The following is a 19,099-nucleotide window of genomic DNA, read 5'->3' as shown; positions in this document are numbered from 1 at the left end:
TGGTGCAGTAGGTTAAGGATCTGGCATTGGCACTGCCATGGCGCAGTTTCAATCCCTGGCCCGGGAACTTCCACATGCCGTGAGTGTGGCCAAAACAAAATTAAAAAAAAAAATTAAAGTGTTTAAATAAAAATAAAAAAATGAGTCAAAAAGTACTTATGGATTATGGTTTTAGAAGAGACTTCAGTGGCATTCTGGTCTCAGATTCCAGAATCCCATCTTGAGCATCCTTAGTAGGTGGTTATCCAGCCAGCTTTTGTACTCATTTAGTGACACTGAGGCAGATGGGATCAAAAAACGAATCAGACCTGGGTTCAGCCCAGCTCACTCAGTTGCTGGTGATAGAATTTGTATATGGTAACTTGACATTCCAAGCCTTCCATTCTTTCCCCTCCTATAACTTGGGAGAGGTATTCACTAGATAATGAGGATTAAAAAAAAAAAAAAAAGTTTGTTAAATGTATTTAGTACATAGTAAGTGGTATCCATCCTAATGATGAAGCTTATTAATAATGAGAAAATTTCTTTGTTAGACAGCTCTAATTTTGGAAAGGCATTGTAAAACCAGCTTCATTTGTTAGGGAGGCCAAATGCATCTTCTGGTAAGTTCTGTACGGTGATGATAAACAGTGTGCAAGAATTGAGTCATCCAGTACTGGAACAAGTTACATCATGAACTAGCTAACTTTCCATCATACATGTATTCAAGCTGAGATCCGTTGACCATCATTCAGAAATTGCGTAAGAGTGTGTTCTTCTGGAGTTCCCATCGTGGCTCAGTGGTTAACAAATCCAACTAGGAACCGAGAGGTTGCAGGTTTGGTCCCTGGCCTCGCTCAGTGGGTTAAAGATCGGTGTTGCCATGAGCTGTGGTGTATGTCGCAGACGCAGCTCGGATCCTACGTTGCTGTGGCTGTGGTGTAGGCTGGCGGCTGCAGCTCCATTTAGACCCCTGGTCTGGGAGCCTCCATATGCCGTGGGAGTGGCCCTAGAAAAGGCAAAAAGACAAAAAAAAAAAAAAAGAGTGCATTCTTCTGACTGGCAGAGTCACTTCAGTACAGAAAAATTCATCATTTCTAATGAAACGTGACAAATCTCATAGCCTTATTTCCTACTGAGGACTCAAGGCCATGATTAACTAGGTCGTGTGCATGGAGTCTTTTAAAATGTGATTTTTAAAATGAAGGGCACAGCCTTATTTGGATGATGTATGGGGGGATGATAGCTATAGAAGACATTTGGGGAATAATTGGATAAATCTGAATATGAACCATATTTTAAATGACATGGAATTGATTTTCTGAGGTGTGAGAGTGGTATTGTGGTTATTTAGGTACATGTCCTCATTCTTAAGAAATACATGCTGAATTGGAAGTTCCCACTGTGGCTCAGTGGTAATGAACCAGACTAGTATGCATGAGGAAGCAGGTTTGATCCCTGGCCTCACTCAGTGGGTTAAGGATCCCACATTGTCGTGAGCCATGGTATAGGTTATAGTCACGGCTCGGATTCAGCATTGCTGTGGCTGTGGTGTACGCTGGCAGCTGCAGCTTCAATTTGACCCCTAGCCTGGGAACTTCCATATGCCACGTGTGTGGCCCTAAAGAGGAAAAAAAAAAAATGCTGAAGTTTTCAGGTGTGAAGTGTTACGATGTGTGAAACATTTTCAGTTAGCAAAATACATGTACAATTGACAATTTTAAGTAAAAGTACAAATATGAACATTTTCCAAAATCAAAAGTTAGAGAATATGTACTATACATATTTCCTTCTGGATCAGAACCTCCAGTGAAATTCTGGAGGTGATCATTACTCCCAAAATTAACCTTAAAGTGAAGTATCACACATGAAATTCCTCTCCTCTAGCTTGACTTTATCCCACAGTCAACCCCTTATGTAGATCAGGTATAGGATTTATCTATGTTTTTTTGTTTTGTTTTATTTTTGATGGAAGCAAATCTAGCAGCCTCTTTGTAGCAAATAAAGAAGCAACCCTTCAATCAGGTCTGTGCTATAACATAAAACAAACATGTTTCATAAACAAAAGTTTTGTCTGTTGGAATGAGTGTTTTTCATAAAGAGGACATACTTTCTTTTAAACTTATTATTTGGTTTCCCATTTGCATTTTAATCAGGTGTTCCGGTGCCTTCCCAATGATGAAGTGCACAATTTAATTCAGCTGAGAGACTTTATCAGCAAACCCATATTAGCAAAGGAAGATCCCATTAGAGCTGAGGAGGAACTGAAAAAGATCCGTGGGTTCTTGGTGCAATTCCCCTTTTATTTCTTGTCTGAAGAAAACCTACTGCCTTCTGTTGGAAGCAAAGAAGCCATGGTGCCCACAGAGGTTTGGACTTAAGAGTCATAGGTGTTTGCAGCTCAAAGACTTCCACCCTGAAGAGTACATAGCATACTGTGACTTTCTGGAGACACAACAGCCAAAGCCAGACCAAGTGCACTCTTGTATCCAACCTTGGATCCTTTGGATTGCTGGGAAGGGCTGTAAGGACAAGAAATATCAGCAGGGCTTTATAATTCCTCTAGCCTATCCTTGTGAAAGGAGACTACATTCTTAAGTAGCATATACCCCACAGCTTAAACACATACTTAAATTCCATGACGTCTACCAAAGTGCGTGTTCTTCACTAACAAGAATTTACCTGTAACTGTGATCTACATTGCCAAAAGTCATCTCAACCTCCTTATTTTTCCCTGATCCTTACTTACACAGCTGATGTCTGCTGGACGTGCCTTCTTCTTATAGTTCATGAAGGCTCTGATGGAGATATATTCATTGCCAGAAGATGTGATGCCACTTCAAGGTTATTCAGGGTTACATGGGACGGTCCTGCTCATCTGGTCCTAGAGTATGTGTGCACCCAGCCGAGGATGTGGTCTGCACTCCTTTCACGTGACTGAAAGGATAGGACAGACCTTAGTCTACATGGCAGCCCATGTTAGGTGCTTCTGACTGACACCACAGAGCAACAGGAAGGAATTAAATTTGGTTGTTACGACAGAGATTTCACTTTGCCTCCGAGGGCACTGACAAGATGTGTCCTTGTGATAGGGCCCACCTGATCAAATTTGAAAACATGTGGGATATGTGATTACACAGCAACCGATGAAACTCAAAGACAGAGCATGCTGCCTTTAGAAACTTCCATGTCAATAGGGATCTGCTCCAGATTAGAAGAGAAGATTTCTAATAGTCCTGTAAATTTTCTGTCATCCTTAGCTGCTAGGTTGATTGAAATTTGAGTTTCTACATTTCAAAAATCAAACCAGTGAATACAACTTGTCTTTCAAGAGAATCAGGAGCTTCAAAACTCGAACCAAGGGAATGAGTAGGAGCCTAACCTTATTTGATATTCAGCTCTCTAGCTGGGTTACCTTCTTTAAGAAAAATTAACTGATTGCAAAATATATGCTATTTCACTTGCATTATTAAATATATATTAACATTCCACCAGGGCTTCCAAAGAGGTTAGAATTATTTATTAATTCACGTTATCCTAGTCTGTGAATTGTTCTGGAAACTCAGTTTTTGGATGTTAGCCTACCTTTTGGCCCCACATTGCTCTAATTTTATTAAGCAGAACTATTCTCACAGCCTGAAGAACTAATGTGGGCTACCAAGAGGCCTGAGGCACATGTGTGTAGGTGTAATGATTACACATCGAAGGGTTGCCTCATCTGAAGAAGCAAGGATCCAGTCTATGTTTTCATAGGGCTGATGGTCCAGTGGGAAAGGAGCACTAAGTCAGTGACCTGGGGTAGTAGGAGAGAGACAGTGTCACACCTAGGAGAGAGTTTTACAAATGAGGTGGGACTCTGTAACTCACCGTGGAAATGAATAAGCTTTTATGATGGCTGAAGATTGTGAAATGACTTCATTCCACAGCAGGTATATGCATAAATTTGCTATTTATGAAGGTTAGATTGGCATTTAAAATGTTGAGTGTACGTTCAATACCTAATGATTTCTTAGGTTTTCTTTTTAAATGTTTTTTAAAATATAGAACAGTCAACACACTGGTTCTTGATTTTTTGCAAGGTGTTCCCATAAAACCATGACAATTAAAGCCTGAAAGGGACCTTTTGTCTTTTTTAAAAAAATCACTTAATCCAACCTCTCCCCCTCTTATAGATGAAGAAACTGAGACCCAATTTAGTTGCACTCGAAGGACTCACTGAGGTTCACCCATTAGGATCAGTGACATTGCTACAGTTCATGGCTGGTCTCTCCTTTCACTCATTGGTACCCCAAATGAGGAGCTGCAGTAAATGGATTTCAGACATGATGTCCTGAGCTATTTTGAACCCTGTGATATTATGTGTTTATGTGCTTGTCCCTCTCACTTTCCAAGAATGTAAGCTCCACAGGGCAGGGACTTCCCTATGTTTTGTTCATAGTATATCCTCAGAGCCTGGAACAGTGCCTGGCACATAGGAGGTGCTCAGTACATGTTTGTTGGATGAATATAGGAGATGGAGGAGAAAGCTAACGAAATGAAAAACTTATGGAGTCTCAGACAAGAAATCTTCCTGCTGGTTTCCGTAGCAAGTTTCTTTTCTTCTGCATCTTCTCAAAGGCAAGATGATCGTCTGCAAAAATGAGAGGCTACAAGATTTATCTGGGTAGATTTTATGGGAAGTTCAGTGCAATAACTGCCCATTTTGTGGTGGCAGTTTACACAGTGCAGCATTCTGCAAAAACTGCATGGACTGTGGACACAGATGTCCTGTATGGCCTAATTACCCATCATTCTCTGACACCATGACTACCTAACAGTAGTTCAAATAATTTACCTTTAACATTGCCATGTCTGTTATAAACTTTAAAATGCAAGTGATTCAAGAGTTTTTTAAAGCTCTTATGAACCTGTTCCACCTCTTAAGTTGACTATAATCTTTTCGAAGTGCCTACAAATGCCGTACCTGACACTCTGATAACCTCTGTAATAATTTTTGTTTTCAAGAAGGAAAAAGTCTATAAGAATTAAAGGGTAGAAAGTGGTCATGGCCTAGTAAAGCAAGTCAAATTGGCCAAGCTTAGCTGTTAGAGGCAACTCAACACAGCACGTCTGGTGCAAGCATTTTCTCAGGAGCAAGTATCCATTTTGTGACCCACCCTTCCATGGGATTGTCTTAGTTCCCAGGTGTAATGATCACAGAGAAGCTCAGAGAGTTAGATGACTGAATGGCATACTGTAATCAAAATAGTGGTTTTATTTCAGTATCATTTTTGGAATAAAATTTTGTTTGTAGGTAGTCAAAAACACAAGCCACTAATCTCTTAAGTAATAACTTGGGAAATTGTAATAGATCAAGAATTAACAGCCTTTCAGATAAAAACAGCAAGCCAGGAGTTTCCGTTGTAACTCCAACATAGTGTCTGTGAGGAGGCAGTTTCAATCTCTGGCCTTGCTCAGTCGGTTAAGGATCCGGCATTGCCGTAAGCTGTGGTGAAGGTTGCAGACACAGCTCGGATCCAGCATTGCTGTAGCTGTGGCATAGGCTGCAGCTCTGATTTGACCCCAAACCCAGGAATTTCCATATGCCCACAGATGTGGCTGTAAAAAATTTAAAAAACAAAAACAGCAAGCTGGGAAGACTTTTTTGTAGATATAAGGCAACAGACAGAACAGATTTTACATATATCATGAAGAACCTGCAGTTCTTTCTACCTCTCCTTATTCCTTATTCCGTCAACCTTTGTCCCCAGCCAGAGTCCTTCCTTATTATGGAAGCCATTCTAGAGGAAAAGAAAATGATTTCTTGGAAAAAATAACATTAGGCCTCTATTAAATTTTTGGTTTAACTCCTGTTTTTACGTGACTGACAAAATACTAATATTTTTTAACAGAAGTAATGGTTCTTTTTAACATCTCTAATCTGATGTGGCACTGGAGCATTTTCAGAGCTGTCCCCCTCTGTAGCGGGGCTAAAGAGGACCTTTCCTGTCTTCTCATCTCTCTCTCCTCTCTCTTGTATTAAAAGGGTAAACACTAATGGATTATAAGTTTTCTTAGGATACATTTCTATTTCCTTGTAAGATCCTCTAAAACCAATTACTACTGGCAGTTTGGAGGTTTCAAATGGGTTTTATCAAGGGTAGGCCTTGAGAAATTCTTAAATCTAGAATTCCACTGGAAAAAAATAATTCATTGGCATCTCTCAGAACGTTGCAGGTGAAGAATCAATAGACTGGCATTGATTCTTTAGAGTGGGGCAGGTGCCACAATATGATCCTTAGAGCATTTAATTCACATGGGGGACATTGCTTTGACTTGAGATTGGGAGGATTCATTAAAGGAATCCAAAACTCTATGGCTTGATTTCTTATGAGTTATTTTATTTTTCCTTTTTATCAGTTTTAATTTTTAACTTAAGAGCAAAAAGTAGTCAAAGTAAGATAAATGAAAATTTATCACATTAATCATTTTAAACTTTTAAGAGTTAGAGACTGGGATGACAATCCAACTAAAACGTAGGCTTAATTACTCCTTCCTATTCCCCAGCACCTATAATTGTTCACTTTATTCTAGATAAATGCATTTAAGTGAATGTTGTCCTAGTTCTGTCTGAGGCTAGGAAATATAATATCATGCACTCCTAATGTATATTGCATTTGGATTCTTCACATAAGATGGTCTGGGTCAAAGATGCTAATATTCTCCTCGATTATTTTAAAAATTCATACCCAAGTATCGCAGTTGCAGCACATGACTTCAAGACAAAAACCAGATGCTTGATGATGAACATCCATTCCAAAGCTTCAGATGTTCTGAACCGAGCTCGGGCTCCTAGCCTCACACTTATGACAGAATTTGGCAAATTAAGGCTGGGCCTCCTGTTTTTGTAAAGAAAGTTTCATTTGTACACAGCCATGTCCATTTGTTTACATGCCTTATGACCACATGATCCGTAAAGCCGAAAATACTTACCATCCTTAAGAAACACTTATTGATTCTTCCTCTAGAGGGCACGGAGAATGTCCAGCTAGATCACCTCAACCAAACCGATTTGGGTGAGTTTTAACCTCTTCCATGAACAAAGTTTTCCCTCTCCCAAAGCCCTGCATTCTATGATAGATTTATTCTAACAAGGTAATTCCTTTCAGGAATGAAAAATCCCATGGTTTTTGGTTCTGAAAGAGTTATTGTCCATTAACGCAAGCCTGTCCCAGCTGAGCACTCAAAGACAAGCATGGCTGACAATGTTTGTCACTAAAGTGTTAAATGAGGATGGATAGGCTGAAGGGTTTGTATTCAGAATGAGAACTGTGAACTCAAGAAACTCAGTATCCCTGGATTTTCCTTCTAGTAAGCCTTGGAAATGATGCATACATTCTCTGTCTCATAGTTAATGCTTTTTATGCCTGGTCCCTTAATTGCTGTTTTTTAAATGTAAATATTCATGAATTAAACAATTAAAGGTGTGAGATCAGCAGCATCCCTCTATTTGAAAACAAGATTCCTCATTCTGCATATGGGGTTTTTGGAGCTCCTGTGCTGCTGTAGGTCTGACCTAGAGACAGAAAAGTGTGCCTGTGGAGCTGCTGTGGGTGCCCACGAAGGTTGATGTAAGAGTCCCAGCATCCCCTGCTGCTCCCAGTCTTCTCTCGAAAACTGAATGCACACGTCTTGGCAGCCCCCAGAATGAGAAAGAAAGAGAGGCCCCCCCTTTGGCCCCCTCCTCTTCCAGTCACCTCTTATACCCTGAAGGAAAATCATTTTCCCAAGTTCTTGAAACAGATTTGTTTTGCCTATGTTTGTACTCACTGGCCTTTTCAGCAAGGACACCTTCAGCCTTTATCTCAGCTGGACGTCTCCGAAGCTTTCCTTGGCTTCCAGGCGACTGCTCACATTTTAGAGTCATTGCGGGCCCCCCTTTCTCCATTTCATCTCTTCAGAGTCTGGCTTTATCTCTCATTCTACACAAAGCTCAGGTGATCCCATCGACTCCCATGTTTGACTGCCAGCTCTGTGCTCACCTGCAGCCCAGAATCCCTCCTAAGCTCCAGACACATCAGACCTCTAAGCAATAGCTGTCTCTGCTTGCTTCTCCCACACATACCCCACACTCACAATCCAGCCTGCTCACGACAGCAGCCATCATCAGCAGTCCTGAACGCTCCTGCTCCCCGAGTGCTCCTCCCGTTGTTCCCCATACTAGAGAACAGCCCCACTGTCCAATTGCCAAACTGGAGAAATAATTACCATCCTTGATTCCTTCCTTTCTCTCACCCTCCACATCCCATTGCCCCCAAGTCTCCCAATCCCACAACTAAATGTCTCCTGTCACTTAGTTTTCCTCCTGGGGCTACTTCCTACTTTACCTGGTTCACCATCACCTCATGTGGATTAACTGGTCTCACTCAGGTCTGGTGCCTCCCAAATCCCTTTGCAATAGTTATAGAGATAATTTTTTTTTTAATCTTTTTAGGGCTGCACCTGCAGCATAAGGAGGATCCCAGAGTAGGGGTCAAATCAGAGCTGTAGCCTCTAGCTTATGCCACAGCCACAGCAACACAGGATCCAAGCCATGTCTGTGAACTGCACTACAGCTCACAGCAATGCCAGATCCCTAACCCACTGAGCGAGGCCAGGGATCAAACCTGCTTCCTCATGGATGCTAGTCAGATTCTTTTCCACTGAGCCATGACAGGAACTCCAGAGATAATTTTTAAATGCAAATATGATCCTATCTCCTCCAGCTTAAATTCCTTCCAGAGCCTTTGTGTTTAGGGTAAAGTCCTATAAAGTTTCATAAGGCTCTTTACAGACCAACAGCTCCTTAATGCTCCAGGTGAATCACTCACAGTTGACACTGTTCTTTTGAACAATACTCAATTTGGCTTCTCTGTATTCCTTGTCTCTGGTTCACAAAGGCTGTTTTTTGGGGGTGTTTTGTTTTGTTTTTTGCTGAGAAGGCTTCTTTAACTTCCCAAGGGTGGCTTAGTGCCATCCCCTCCTGAGTAATTCACACATGCTGTCCTTCTCAGGACACGCCCAGACCAAATATAATGCCTGCTAAAGCACTACCATGAGCTCTAAGCAACGAGAGGACATGGACCATGGCTGTCCTGTGCATTGGGGCATCCCCAGTACCTAATATACATCGGACACACCAGATGCATGACAGATAGTTGATGGAGAAAATGAAAAATGGGGAGAGGGGTAGGGAGAGTGAATGGAAAAGAGCAAGATAGCAGATGCTGTATATTTACCAAGATATGCAAGAAACAGAAGTGTTCAGATTGTGTCATTGCTGGAGTTAGAAAGTCAAACTTAAGGGTGAAGAGAAGGCAGAAAGGGGAGCTGTCAACTGAGGCAACTTCTGTCTTAGCCAGCCTTCCACATGGTCAAGGCAACCAGCAAAAAGTTAGGCAAGTGGGAATCAGTGTTGACTGCTGGGATTTTCTGCCTTGTTCCATTACTAGGGAACTGGGAAGGGGTGTTAGAGCTGGAGGGGAGGGAAAACTAAAGGGCTGATGAAGGAAACTTTGCTTAGCCCTTGATTAAATTCTTCCATGATATGATAGTTAGGTTTCCCTCAAGGCAAACCCAGAGACAAAGACTTGGATGCAAGTAGTTCATTTAGGTCTCACTTTCTGGAAGCAACATGAAGTGGAAGACAGGGAAAGTAACAAAGATTACATTAAAGGAGTTGTCATTTAAAGCCGCAGGGCCCTTCCCACTGGAGCCTCTGAGAGCTGGGGAGACTGGCTATTCACTTTCTAAACAGGAGGTCAATAGGCTGGTTTAAAATTGCACCAGATAACTCAGGAGGCAAACGCTTAGTGATTTATGAGAAAGAACAAAAATAGGAGCAATATCTCTAAAATGTCTTTTAAACTAAAGACCTTATTTCTGAGCCTCTTTTTCATAACCCTTCTTCACTTATAAGAAATTTTACTTTACAAAGCATTCCCTAGGTGCACAGCAACCCTATGTAGAAGGCAAAATCAGAAATTCTTGATTGGCAACTAAATCATCCTCCCCTCTCCCTGCTAATTACCGTTTATGCTCAGAACAACTCAGCCTTGTATCACAGATTGCTTTTTGTTTTGATACTGGTCTGTGGTTTCATTGGATGCTACTCATTATTATTATTATTATTATTATTATTATTATTATTAAGGTATAGTTGATATAAAGTGTTGTGTCAGTTTCTGCTGTACATCATGGTGACCCAATCATACAAATACATACATTCTTTCTCTTACAGTATCTTCCATCGTGGTCTATCCCAAGAGGTTGGATATCGTTCCCTCTGCTGTAGAGTAGGACCTCATTGCTTATCCATTCTAAATGTAATAGTTTGCACCTGCTAACCCCAAACTCCCAGTCCATCCCACTCTCCCCCATCTTCCTTGGCAACCACAAATCTGTTCTTTATGTCTGCGGATACTAGTCATTTTTTATCACTTTTTCATAGCCTTCTCTTTAGAAAGTCTGGATTTTTTCCCAGCCTTTTTTTTCTCCCTCTAATTTTAGTTTTCAACTTCTAGTAGAGAAGAATGAGTAAATCATATTACTCAGTCCAAGTCCAATTTAGACTCCCACTCTTAATTCATTTGTTATTTACTTTTATCTACATATTCTGTTCATTTTCTATTCTTTGCCATCATCAGCATTTTAATGTATTTTTATATATCTTTTTACTTGAATGTGTTCTTGAAAAATGTATATTGTTCTTTGAGGAATTTTTATTTGCATAAATAATATTATTTCTGGAGTTCCTATCATGGCTCAGTGGAAATGAATCCAACTAGGAACCATGAGGTTGGGGGTTCAATCCCTAGCCTCACTCAGTGGGTTAAGGATCTGGCGTTTCTGTGAGCTGTGGTGTAGGTCAAAGGCATGGCTCAGATCTGGCATTGCTGTGGCTGTGGTGTAGGCTGGCAGCTGTAGCTCCTATTAGACCCCTAGCCTGGGAACCTCCATATGCCATGGGTGCAACCCTAAAAAGACAAAAGACAAAAAATAAATAAACAAATAATATTATTTCTGGGGAAGCACTATTTTTAATACCTAAGTATGTTGATGTATATAGGTCCAGTCTGTTGCATTTAATCATTGAGTTTACTATTACACAATCACCACATTTCACCCATCACTTTCCCACAAATTAACACCCAGTTACCTCGAGCTACCTATCACCACACACACGTTGCAATGAAAATCCTCGTATCAGTTAGTCTCCCAAGGCAATAAAAATAAAAACAAAAATAAACCAATGGGACCTAATGAAACTTTCAAGCTTTTGCACAGAAAAAAGAAACAATAAAAAAAAAAAAGACAAACTACAGAATGGGAGAAAATAGTTGCAAATGATGCAACTGACAAGGGTTTAATCTTCAAAATATACAAACAACTCATACAACTCAACATCAAAAAAACAACCCAATCAAAAAATAGGCAGAAGACCTAAACAGACATTTCTCCAAATGATGGCCAACAGGCACATGAAAAAATGCTCAACATCGTTAATTATTAGAGAAATACAAATTAAAACTACAATGAGGTATCACACCAGTCAGAATGGCTATCATTAATAAGTCTAAAAATAACAAATGTTGGAGAGGGTATGGAGAAGAGAACCCTCCTACACTGTTGGTTGGAATGTAAATTGGTACAACCACTGTGGAAATCAGTATGGAGGTACCTCAGAAAAAGAAATAGAGAGTTACATTATGATCTAGCAATCCCACTCCTGGGCATATATCCACATAAAATTTTCATTCAAAAAGATATATGCACCCCTATGTTCATTTTAGCACTATTCACAATAGCCAAAACATAGAAACAATCTAAATGTCCATTGATAGATGAATAGATTAAGAAGATGTGATACATATACACAATGGAATACTACTCAGCCATAAAAAAGAACTAAATAGTGCCATTTGGAGCAACAAGGATACAATTAGAAATTCTCATACTAAGTCAGAAAGAGAAAGACAAATACCATAGATATTACTTATACGTGGAATCTAAAATATGACACAAATGAACCTATCTGCAGAACAGAAGCAAACTCACAGACATGTAGAACAGACTTCTGGTTGCCAAGGAGGGGGGGAGGAAATGGAATGGACTGAGAGTTTGGGGTTAGTAGATGCAAACTATTACATTTAGAAAGGATAGGCAATGAGGTCTTGTATATCAAAGGGAGTTTGCATCTACTATATCCAACCACTTGTGATAGAACATGATAGAAGACAATATGAGAAAAAGAATGTGTGTGTGTGTGTGAGAGAGAGAGAGACTGTACACCAGAACATTGTAAATCAACTATACTTTAATAAAATTTAAAAAAAAAATCCTTATATCATAGGGCTGCTTGAGTGACTTCACAATATGGCAGCTGGTTTTCCCCCAGAGTAAGTGAGCCAACAGAAAGAAAAGCAGAAAACATGTCTTTTATGATCTATCCTTGGAAGTCACAAACCATTATCCTACTGATTACACCAGTCAGTCCTATTCAGTGTGGGAGAAGACTATAGATCTTCCTCAGCTTACAGTGGAGTTACAACCCGATAAACCCACTAACTTGAAAATATCGTTAAATTGAAAATGTGTTTAATATATCTAACCATCACAGCTTAGCCTTGCCTACCTTAAATGTGCTCAGAACACTTACTTTTGCCTGTGGTTGGGCAAAATCAGCTAACACGGAAACTATTTCAAAATAAAATGTAGGCTATCTCATGTAATTTATGAGTATTGTATCAAAAATGAAAAATAGAATGGTTGTATGGGTACAGAATGGTTATAATTATATCAGTTGTTTACCTTGGTGATCTCATGGTGGATTGGGAGCTATGTGCTCACTGCCACTGCCCAACATCGCAAGACAGTATCATATTGCATATTCCTAGCCTGGGAAAAGTCTAAAATTCAAAATTCAAAGTAAGGTTTCTATTGAATGCTTATTCCTTCATGCCATCATGAAGTCAAAAAGTTTTAAGTTGAACCATCGTAAGTCAGAGGCCCTCCATATCCACAGCATGACTACCAGCAGGCAGGGGTCTCTGGGATCACCTTGGAAGTTTGCTATCACAGACAGCCATTGTACTTCTTTCCCCCCAAATCCCCAGGCTTCTTGTTTTCCCAGGTGGTTATTTGGTTTTGCTCTGTTCTTTTCATGAGTAGATTATTTTTGTGATAACTCTGCTACCTAGAAGATGCACGTTACCTTCCTGCACTTGCAAAAATCCCAAAGCCTTTTGTGTTCATATTCACACTGAGTTCTATTATAAGAATTGTCAAATGGTTGTCAAATTCCATTCATAGAAAGGAAAATCATGATAGATTTTCAACACTTGGGAAAGAAGTGCATCATACTCAGGAACCTGCATTTCAAATAAATTATGGCATTTTTTTATTCATTTAAACCAACCTCAACTGTTCTTTCTATTGTTATAAGTAGTGAGTAATGGGATCTGTGTCACCTGATCTCATTTCATTTTTCAATTTGACAGTATTTTCAAATAACATATATATTATACATGTAAGATACCTGGCCTTTTTTAGAAGTCAAAAGAGGCATAGAAAGGGGAAGCATCCTTTGATAGGTCACAGAAAGCTCCAACAAATGCAGTGGTCTCTAAAAGGAATATTTTATTATAAACAGAAGATGGCATTATAACAACTCTGATGTTATACTGCATGAAATGTTTAAATGTTAAGTATTCTTTCTGTTTCTGCTACTGTGACCCTTGAGTTTTTTTACACATGGATGCACATCAAATAAAAGAACATGAATAATAGCAATACAATGGGGACCCAATGTTCACTTTTCATTTGGAAAAATAAAGAGAAAATTTTATCCTTGTTATGTTTTATTTACTGAAGCCAAAAAAAAAAAAAAAAAAAAAAAGCTATTCATCACAAATACAGCCTCACTAGCTAAAGTGAGATGCAGGTGAGCACTGAGAGTCCCTTAGCCTTGGGAGTTGCTCCCATCACATAGGCCAGATAAATAAATTATTGAACCATGCCTGAGTTTGTATAGTTGCCATGATTGAGAGCCTCAACACAGAAGTGCATGACTATGATTTAATTTTTATCTTGGCTATTTCTTTTATTTTGAGGTGGCCAAAGCTTTCAAGGGCGTCCAAAGGCCCTTTGTTCTTATGCTGATAGGCACATCCTGGACCATTCAGTCTCCTACAGGAAACCTGCCTCTGATGGGGATAACTTGTATGATGACTCTGTTACCTAGAAGATGTGTAGCACCTTCTTTCACTTGTAAATATTCCAAGTGGGTGCTCAACCTGTGTCTAACTAGACCGACGGAAGCCAAAGGACCACCAAATTATCCCCCTCCCCAATGCACCAAAACTGTCAGATTTCAAGCAAAACCAATCAATTTATTTATTTATTTATTTATTTTTTGCCTTGCTTGATCTCTCTGGAGATTTATAGTTAGAAATGGAAATTTCAGGGAATAAAAGATAGATAACATTAATTGGACATCCATCATAGCCAAATTTCTGATTTTATTGTTGAAGGTAAGATTTGTAGTAAAGAACACATTAAGTCCATCAGTGAAAGTGGCCTGAAAATTGTAAAGGGCCATGTAAATATAAAGCATGTACCTGGGGCCAGAAATAGATTCAAGACTACTGCTCTGGGCCTGGCAATTCCAGACAGCATGCACCAGACTCAAGTACCCTGAATTTTCTCTGATAAATTTATCTCTGCTTCTTGGTAGCTAAGAATTAGGGCCAGGAAATAGTTTGACTCTCAGATGATATGGGGTGTATGTGCACGTTCTCCATTGACTCTGCTACTGTTTCACTCACTGCTTCAGGGCCTTTGTGCATCAGAACATGCCAAGGACACATGATAGATATTGACCAGGTAATCCTATGGAAGAGCCACATATTACCACCAAAAGGTCCACTCTTCTCCAAACCACTTCAGACATTTCCAAGTCTAAATAACAGGTAGCGAGAAAGGAACAGACCTGTCAGTGCTTAGAGCTGACTAAGTTAAGCCCCCTTCTCCCCCTGAGGTTGAGGGAGTGTGCCCAGCTAAGCAGCCTATTTATTACCTGTCCTATGCTTCCCTCGTTCTCCCACACTATCAGGCTACAAATAACACTAGCCACAGCCCAGGTTTATAGGCTTCATTAACCTTTCCTGACCTCCTCCATTCCATTTCGAAAACCCTAATGGTTTGCTTGAGTCTCGACTTTGTTTGTTTGTTTGCTTAAAAAACTGAAAGTCCCTCAGACCATACCTACAAGTCATAGTGGTGATGAAGAAATGGAGTAAACTTGACAAGTATTGGAGTGGAGGTCAAGCTACTGAAAGGTCAAGGTATTAGAAGAGCCACCTATCTGGACAATGAGATGACCTTAATTAACAGTAAAAATTAGATGAAAAATCTCAGTGGTTTGGGTGGGAGTGACCAAAGCCCTGGTAGATGACAGGTAGAGAGTGATGAAATGTAAAATTAGGGTATATCACCAAGGCTGGTTTTAGAATACTTCCATCACCTCAAATAAAACCTGTATCTTTTTAGCTATTGCCTCTCAAACATCCACCACCACTTCACTCCTAGGCACCAATAGTCTACTTTCTATATCAAAAGACATACCTTTTCTGGATATTTCACACAAATGGAATCATAAAATAATGGGCTTTTTATGATTAACTCCTTTTAGCATAATTTTTTAAATTTTTTTAAAAATTACTCAATGAGTTTTATTATATTTATAGTTGTACAACCATCATTACAACCCAATTTTATAGCATTTCCATCCCATACCCCCAGCGCATTCTCCCACCCACAACATATCTCATTTGGAAAACATAAGTTTTTCAAAGTCTGTAAATCAGTATCTGTTCTGCAAAGAAGTTCATTGTGTCCTTTTTTTAGATTCCATGTGTAAGTGATACCATATGACATTGATGTCTGACTGACTTCACCTAGCATGATAATTTCTAGGCCCATCCATGTTGCTTCAAATGCCATAATTTCTTTCCTTTTAATGGCTTAGCAATATTCCATTGTGTATATGCACCACATCGTCTTTATGCACCCCTCTGTCAATGGACATTTAGGTTGTTTCCATGTTTTGGCTATTGCAAATACTGCTGCAATGAACATTGAAGTACATGTGTATTTTCGAGTCATGGTTTTCTCTGGATAGATGCCCAGGAGTGGGGTTGCTGGATCAAATGGTAGCTCTATTTTTAGTTTTCTGTGGAATCTCCGTACTGTTTTCCACAGTGGCTGCACCAATTTATATTCCCACCAACAGTGTAATAGGTTTCCATTTTCTCCATACCCTCTCCAGCACTTGTTTGTAAACTTTTTGATGATGGCCATTCTGGCTGGTGTAAGTTGGGAGGTACCTCATAGTGGTTTTGATTTGCATTTCTCTAGTAATTAGTGATGTTGAACATTTTTTTATGTGTGTTTTTTTTTTTTTGGCCATCCATATGTCTTCTTTGGAGAATTGTCTGTTTAGATCTTCTGCCCATTTTTTGATGCCGTTGTTTGTTGTTTTGGGTACTGAGCTGCAGAAGGTGTTTATAAATTTTGGAGATTAATCCCTTGTCAGTGGCTTCATTTGCAAAGATTTTCTCCCATTCTGTGGATTGTCTTTTCGTTTTGTTTACGGTTTCCTTTGCTGTGTGGAAACTTTTAAGTTAATTAAATCCTATTTGTTTATTTTTGCTTTTATTGTTATTACCCTTTTAGCATAATGCTTTGAGGTTCATTATGTTGTAGCATGTATCAGTACCAGATTTATTCTTGTGACTAAATAGTATTCCATTGGGTGGGTATATCAAATTTTGTTCATACACTGATCAGTTGATAGACATTTGCGTCATTTATATCTTTTAGCTATTATGAATAAGGCTGCTATGAACATTTGTCTGTAAGTTTTTGTGTGGGTATATGATTTCATTTCTCTTAGGTCCATACCTAGAAGTGAAAATGCTGGGCCATATGGTAACTCTACCTTTCACTTTGGGGGAAGTGCCAGAAGTGGTAGCACCATTTTATATTCCCATCAGCATGTATGAGGGTTCCACATCCTCACCAACACTTGATACCATCTGATGTTTTTATTATAGCCATCCTAGTCAGTGTGAAATAGTACCTCATTGGGGTTTTCATTTGCACTGACCTGATAACTAAAGATGTTAAGAATATTTTCACTTTTTTTTTTTTTTTTGGCTATTTGCCTATCTTTTTCAGACAAATGTCTGCTAAGATCCATTTTTTATTGTTTTTTTTTTTTTTTTCTGTTGAGTTATAAGAACTCTTTACAATTCTATACAGAAGTTTCTTGTCAGATATATGATTTGCAAATATTTTCTCCTATTTTGTGGTTTGTCTTTTCACCTTCTTGATAGTGTCCTTTGTAGCACAGAACTTTTACTTTTCATGAAGTCCCATTTATCTTTTTGTTTTTGTTGCTTGTGCTTTTGGTGACATATCTGAGAATCTATTGCTAAATCCCAAATCACAAATATTTACCCTGATATTTTTTCTAAGAGTTTTATAGTTTGGGCTTTTGCATTTAGGTCTTTGATCAATTTAGAGTTATTTTTTGTAAACAATGTGAAGTAAGAGTCCAACTTCATTTTTTTGCATGTGACTACCTTGCTTTTTCAGCACTATTTGCTGAAAAGACTATAATTTCCCATTGAATGGTTTTCACGTCCATGTTGAAAACCATTAGTTACCATAGATACATGGGTTTATTTCTGGACTTTAACTTTATTTTATTAATCTATACGTATATCCTTATGCCAATACCACAATCTCGATTACTGCCATATTATAGTAAGTTTGTAAGTTTTGAAATTGCAGAGTATGAGTCCTCCAATTTGTTCTGCTTTTCCAAGCTTATGTTGGTTATTCAGGGTACCTTACATTTCCATATAGATGTTAGAATGAGCTTGTTAATTTCTTGCAAAGAATCAGCTGGTATTCTGATATAGATTGCATTGAATCTAGAGATAAATTTGGAGAGTATAGCCATCCTTTTTTTTTTTTTTTTTTTTTTTTTTTTGCTTTTCAGGGCCAAATCTGTGGCATATGGAAGTTCCCAAGCTAGTGGTCTAATCGGAGCTACAGCTGCCAGCCACAGCCACAGCAACTCCAAAACCAAACTGAATCTGTGAACTACATCACAGTTCATGGCAAGGCCAAGTCCCTGACCCACTGACCAAGGCCAGGGATCAAACCTGCATCTTCATGGATACTAGTCAGATTTGTTTCCCCTGTGCCACAATGGGAACTCAAGTATCACCATCTTGGAGTTCCTGTCATGGTGCAGCAGAAATGAATCTGGCTAGAAACCATGAAGTTGAGGGTTTGATCCCTGGCCTCACTCAGTGGCTTAAGGATCTGCCGTTGCCGTGAGCTGTGGTGTAGGTTGCACACACGGATCGGATCTGGCATTGCCCTAGCTCTGGAATAGGCTGGCAGCTATAGCTCCAATTAGATCCCTAGCCTGGGAACCTCCATATGCCGAGGGTGTGGCCCTGAAAAGACAGAAACAAACAAAAAAAAGTATCACCGTCTTAGTTTAATATCTTCTGATCCATGAACAAATGATTTCTAAGTCTCATTTATTTAGATGCTCTTTACTTTCAGCAGTGTTTTAAAGTTTTCAGAGCTTTGGTTTTGTATTTCTTTTTTTTAAAAAAGCTTAACAGTGACTTAAATAGTATAAATATATCTCATGCATACTCATTCTCAAGTATGGGGCATACTTACACCAAAAAATTATACCTTGTTTTTCTGAAATACAAATTTAACTGATCATTCTGTATTTTATCTGGCAATCCTACCTTAAAAGTTACCAAAATGTAGAATGAAACATATGAGCCTAGAGCTCTGAAGGGCATCTGAGTATCTAGAGACTGGAAGCAAACCAAAGATAATTAGATCTATATAAAAGCAAATATTTAGCTCATAGAAGGTTATAACCGTTAATTCACGTAACACCCTTTATCCCTAGAAGTTGTTCTACTTTCAACTTTACTCTTCAATATCAAGTTGCTTTGAAGGTACTTTGAAAATAAGTGTCATTAATGTGAGCTTTAAAAAG

General features: G+C 39.1%; 1 protein-coding gene across 13 annotated transcripts in view; it reads left to right on the top strand.

Moving 5' to 3' along the window:
* PLD1 (phospholipase D1) overlaps positions 1-7,475 on the top strand; it is a 224,052-nt gene extending 216,577 nt beyond the window's left edge. For 12 of the 13 annotated variants that reach the window (XM_005657100.3, XM_013990128.2, XM_021068439.1 and 9 more), the window contains one exon: positions 2,136-7,475. In XM_005657100.3, the coding sequence (XP_005657157.1) occupies positions 2,136-2,360 (225 nt within the window). In that variant the 3' untranslated portion in view covers positions 2,361-7,475. 13 annotated transcript variants of the gene reach the window in all.

Source organism: Sus scrofa, chromosome 13 (genome assembly GCF_000003025.6).
Source record: "Sus scrofa isolate TJ Tabasco breed Duroc chromosome 13, Sscrofa11.1, whole genome shotgun sequence".
In the NCBI taxonomy this organism is placed as follows: Eukaryota; Metazoa; Chordata; class Mammalia; order Artiodactyla; family Suidae; genus Sus; species Sus scrofa.
The sequence above is the reverse complement of the archived record's forward strand: the minus strand, read 5'-3'. Positions and strand labels throughout refer to the sequence as shown.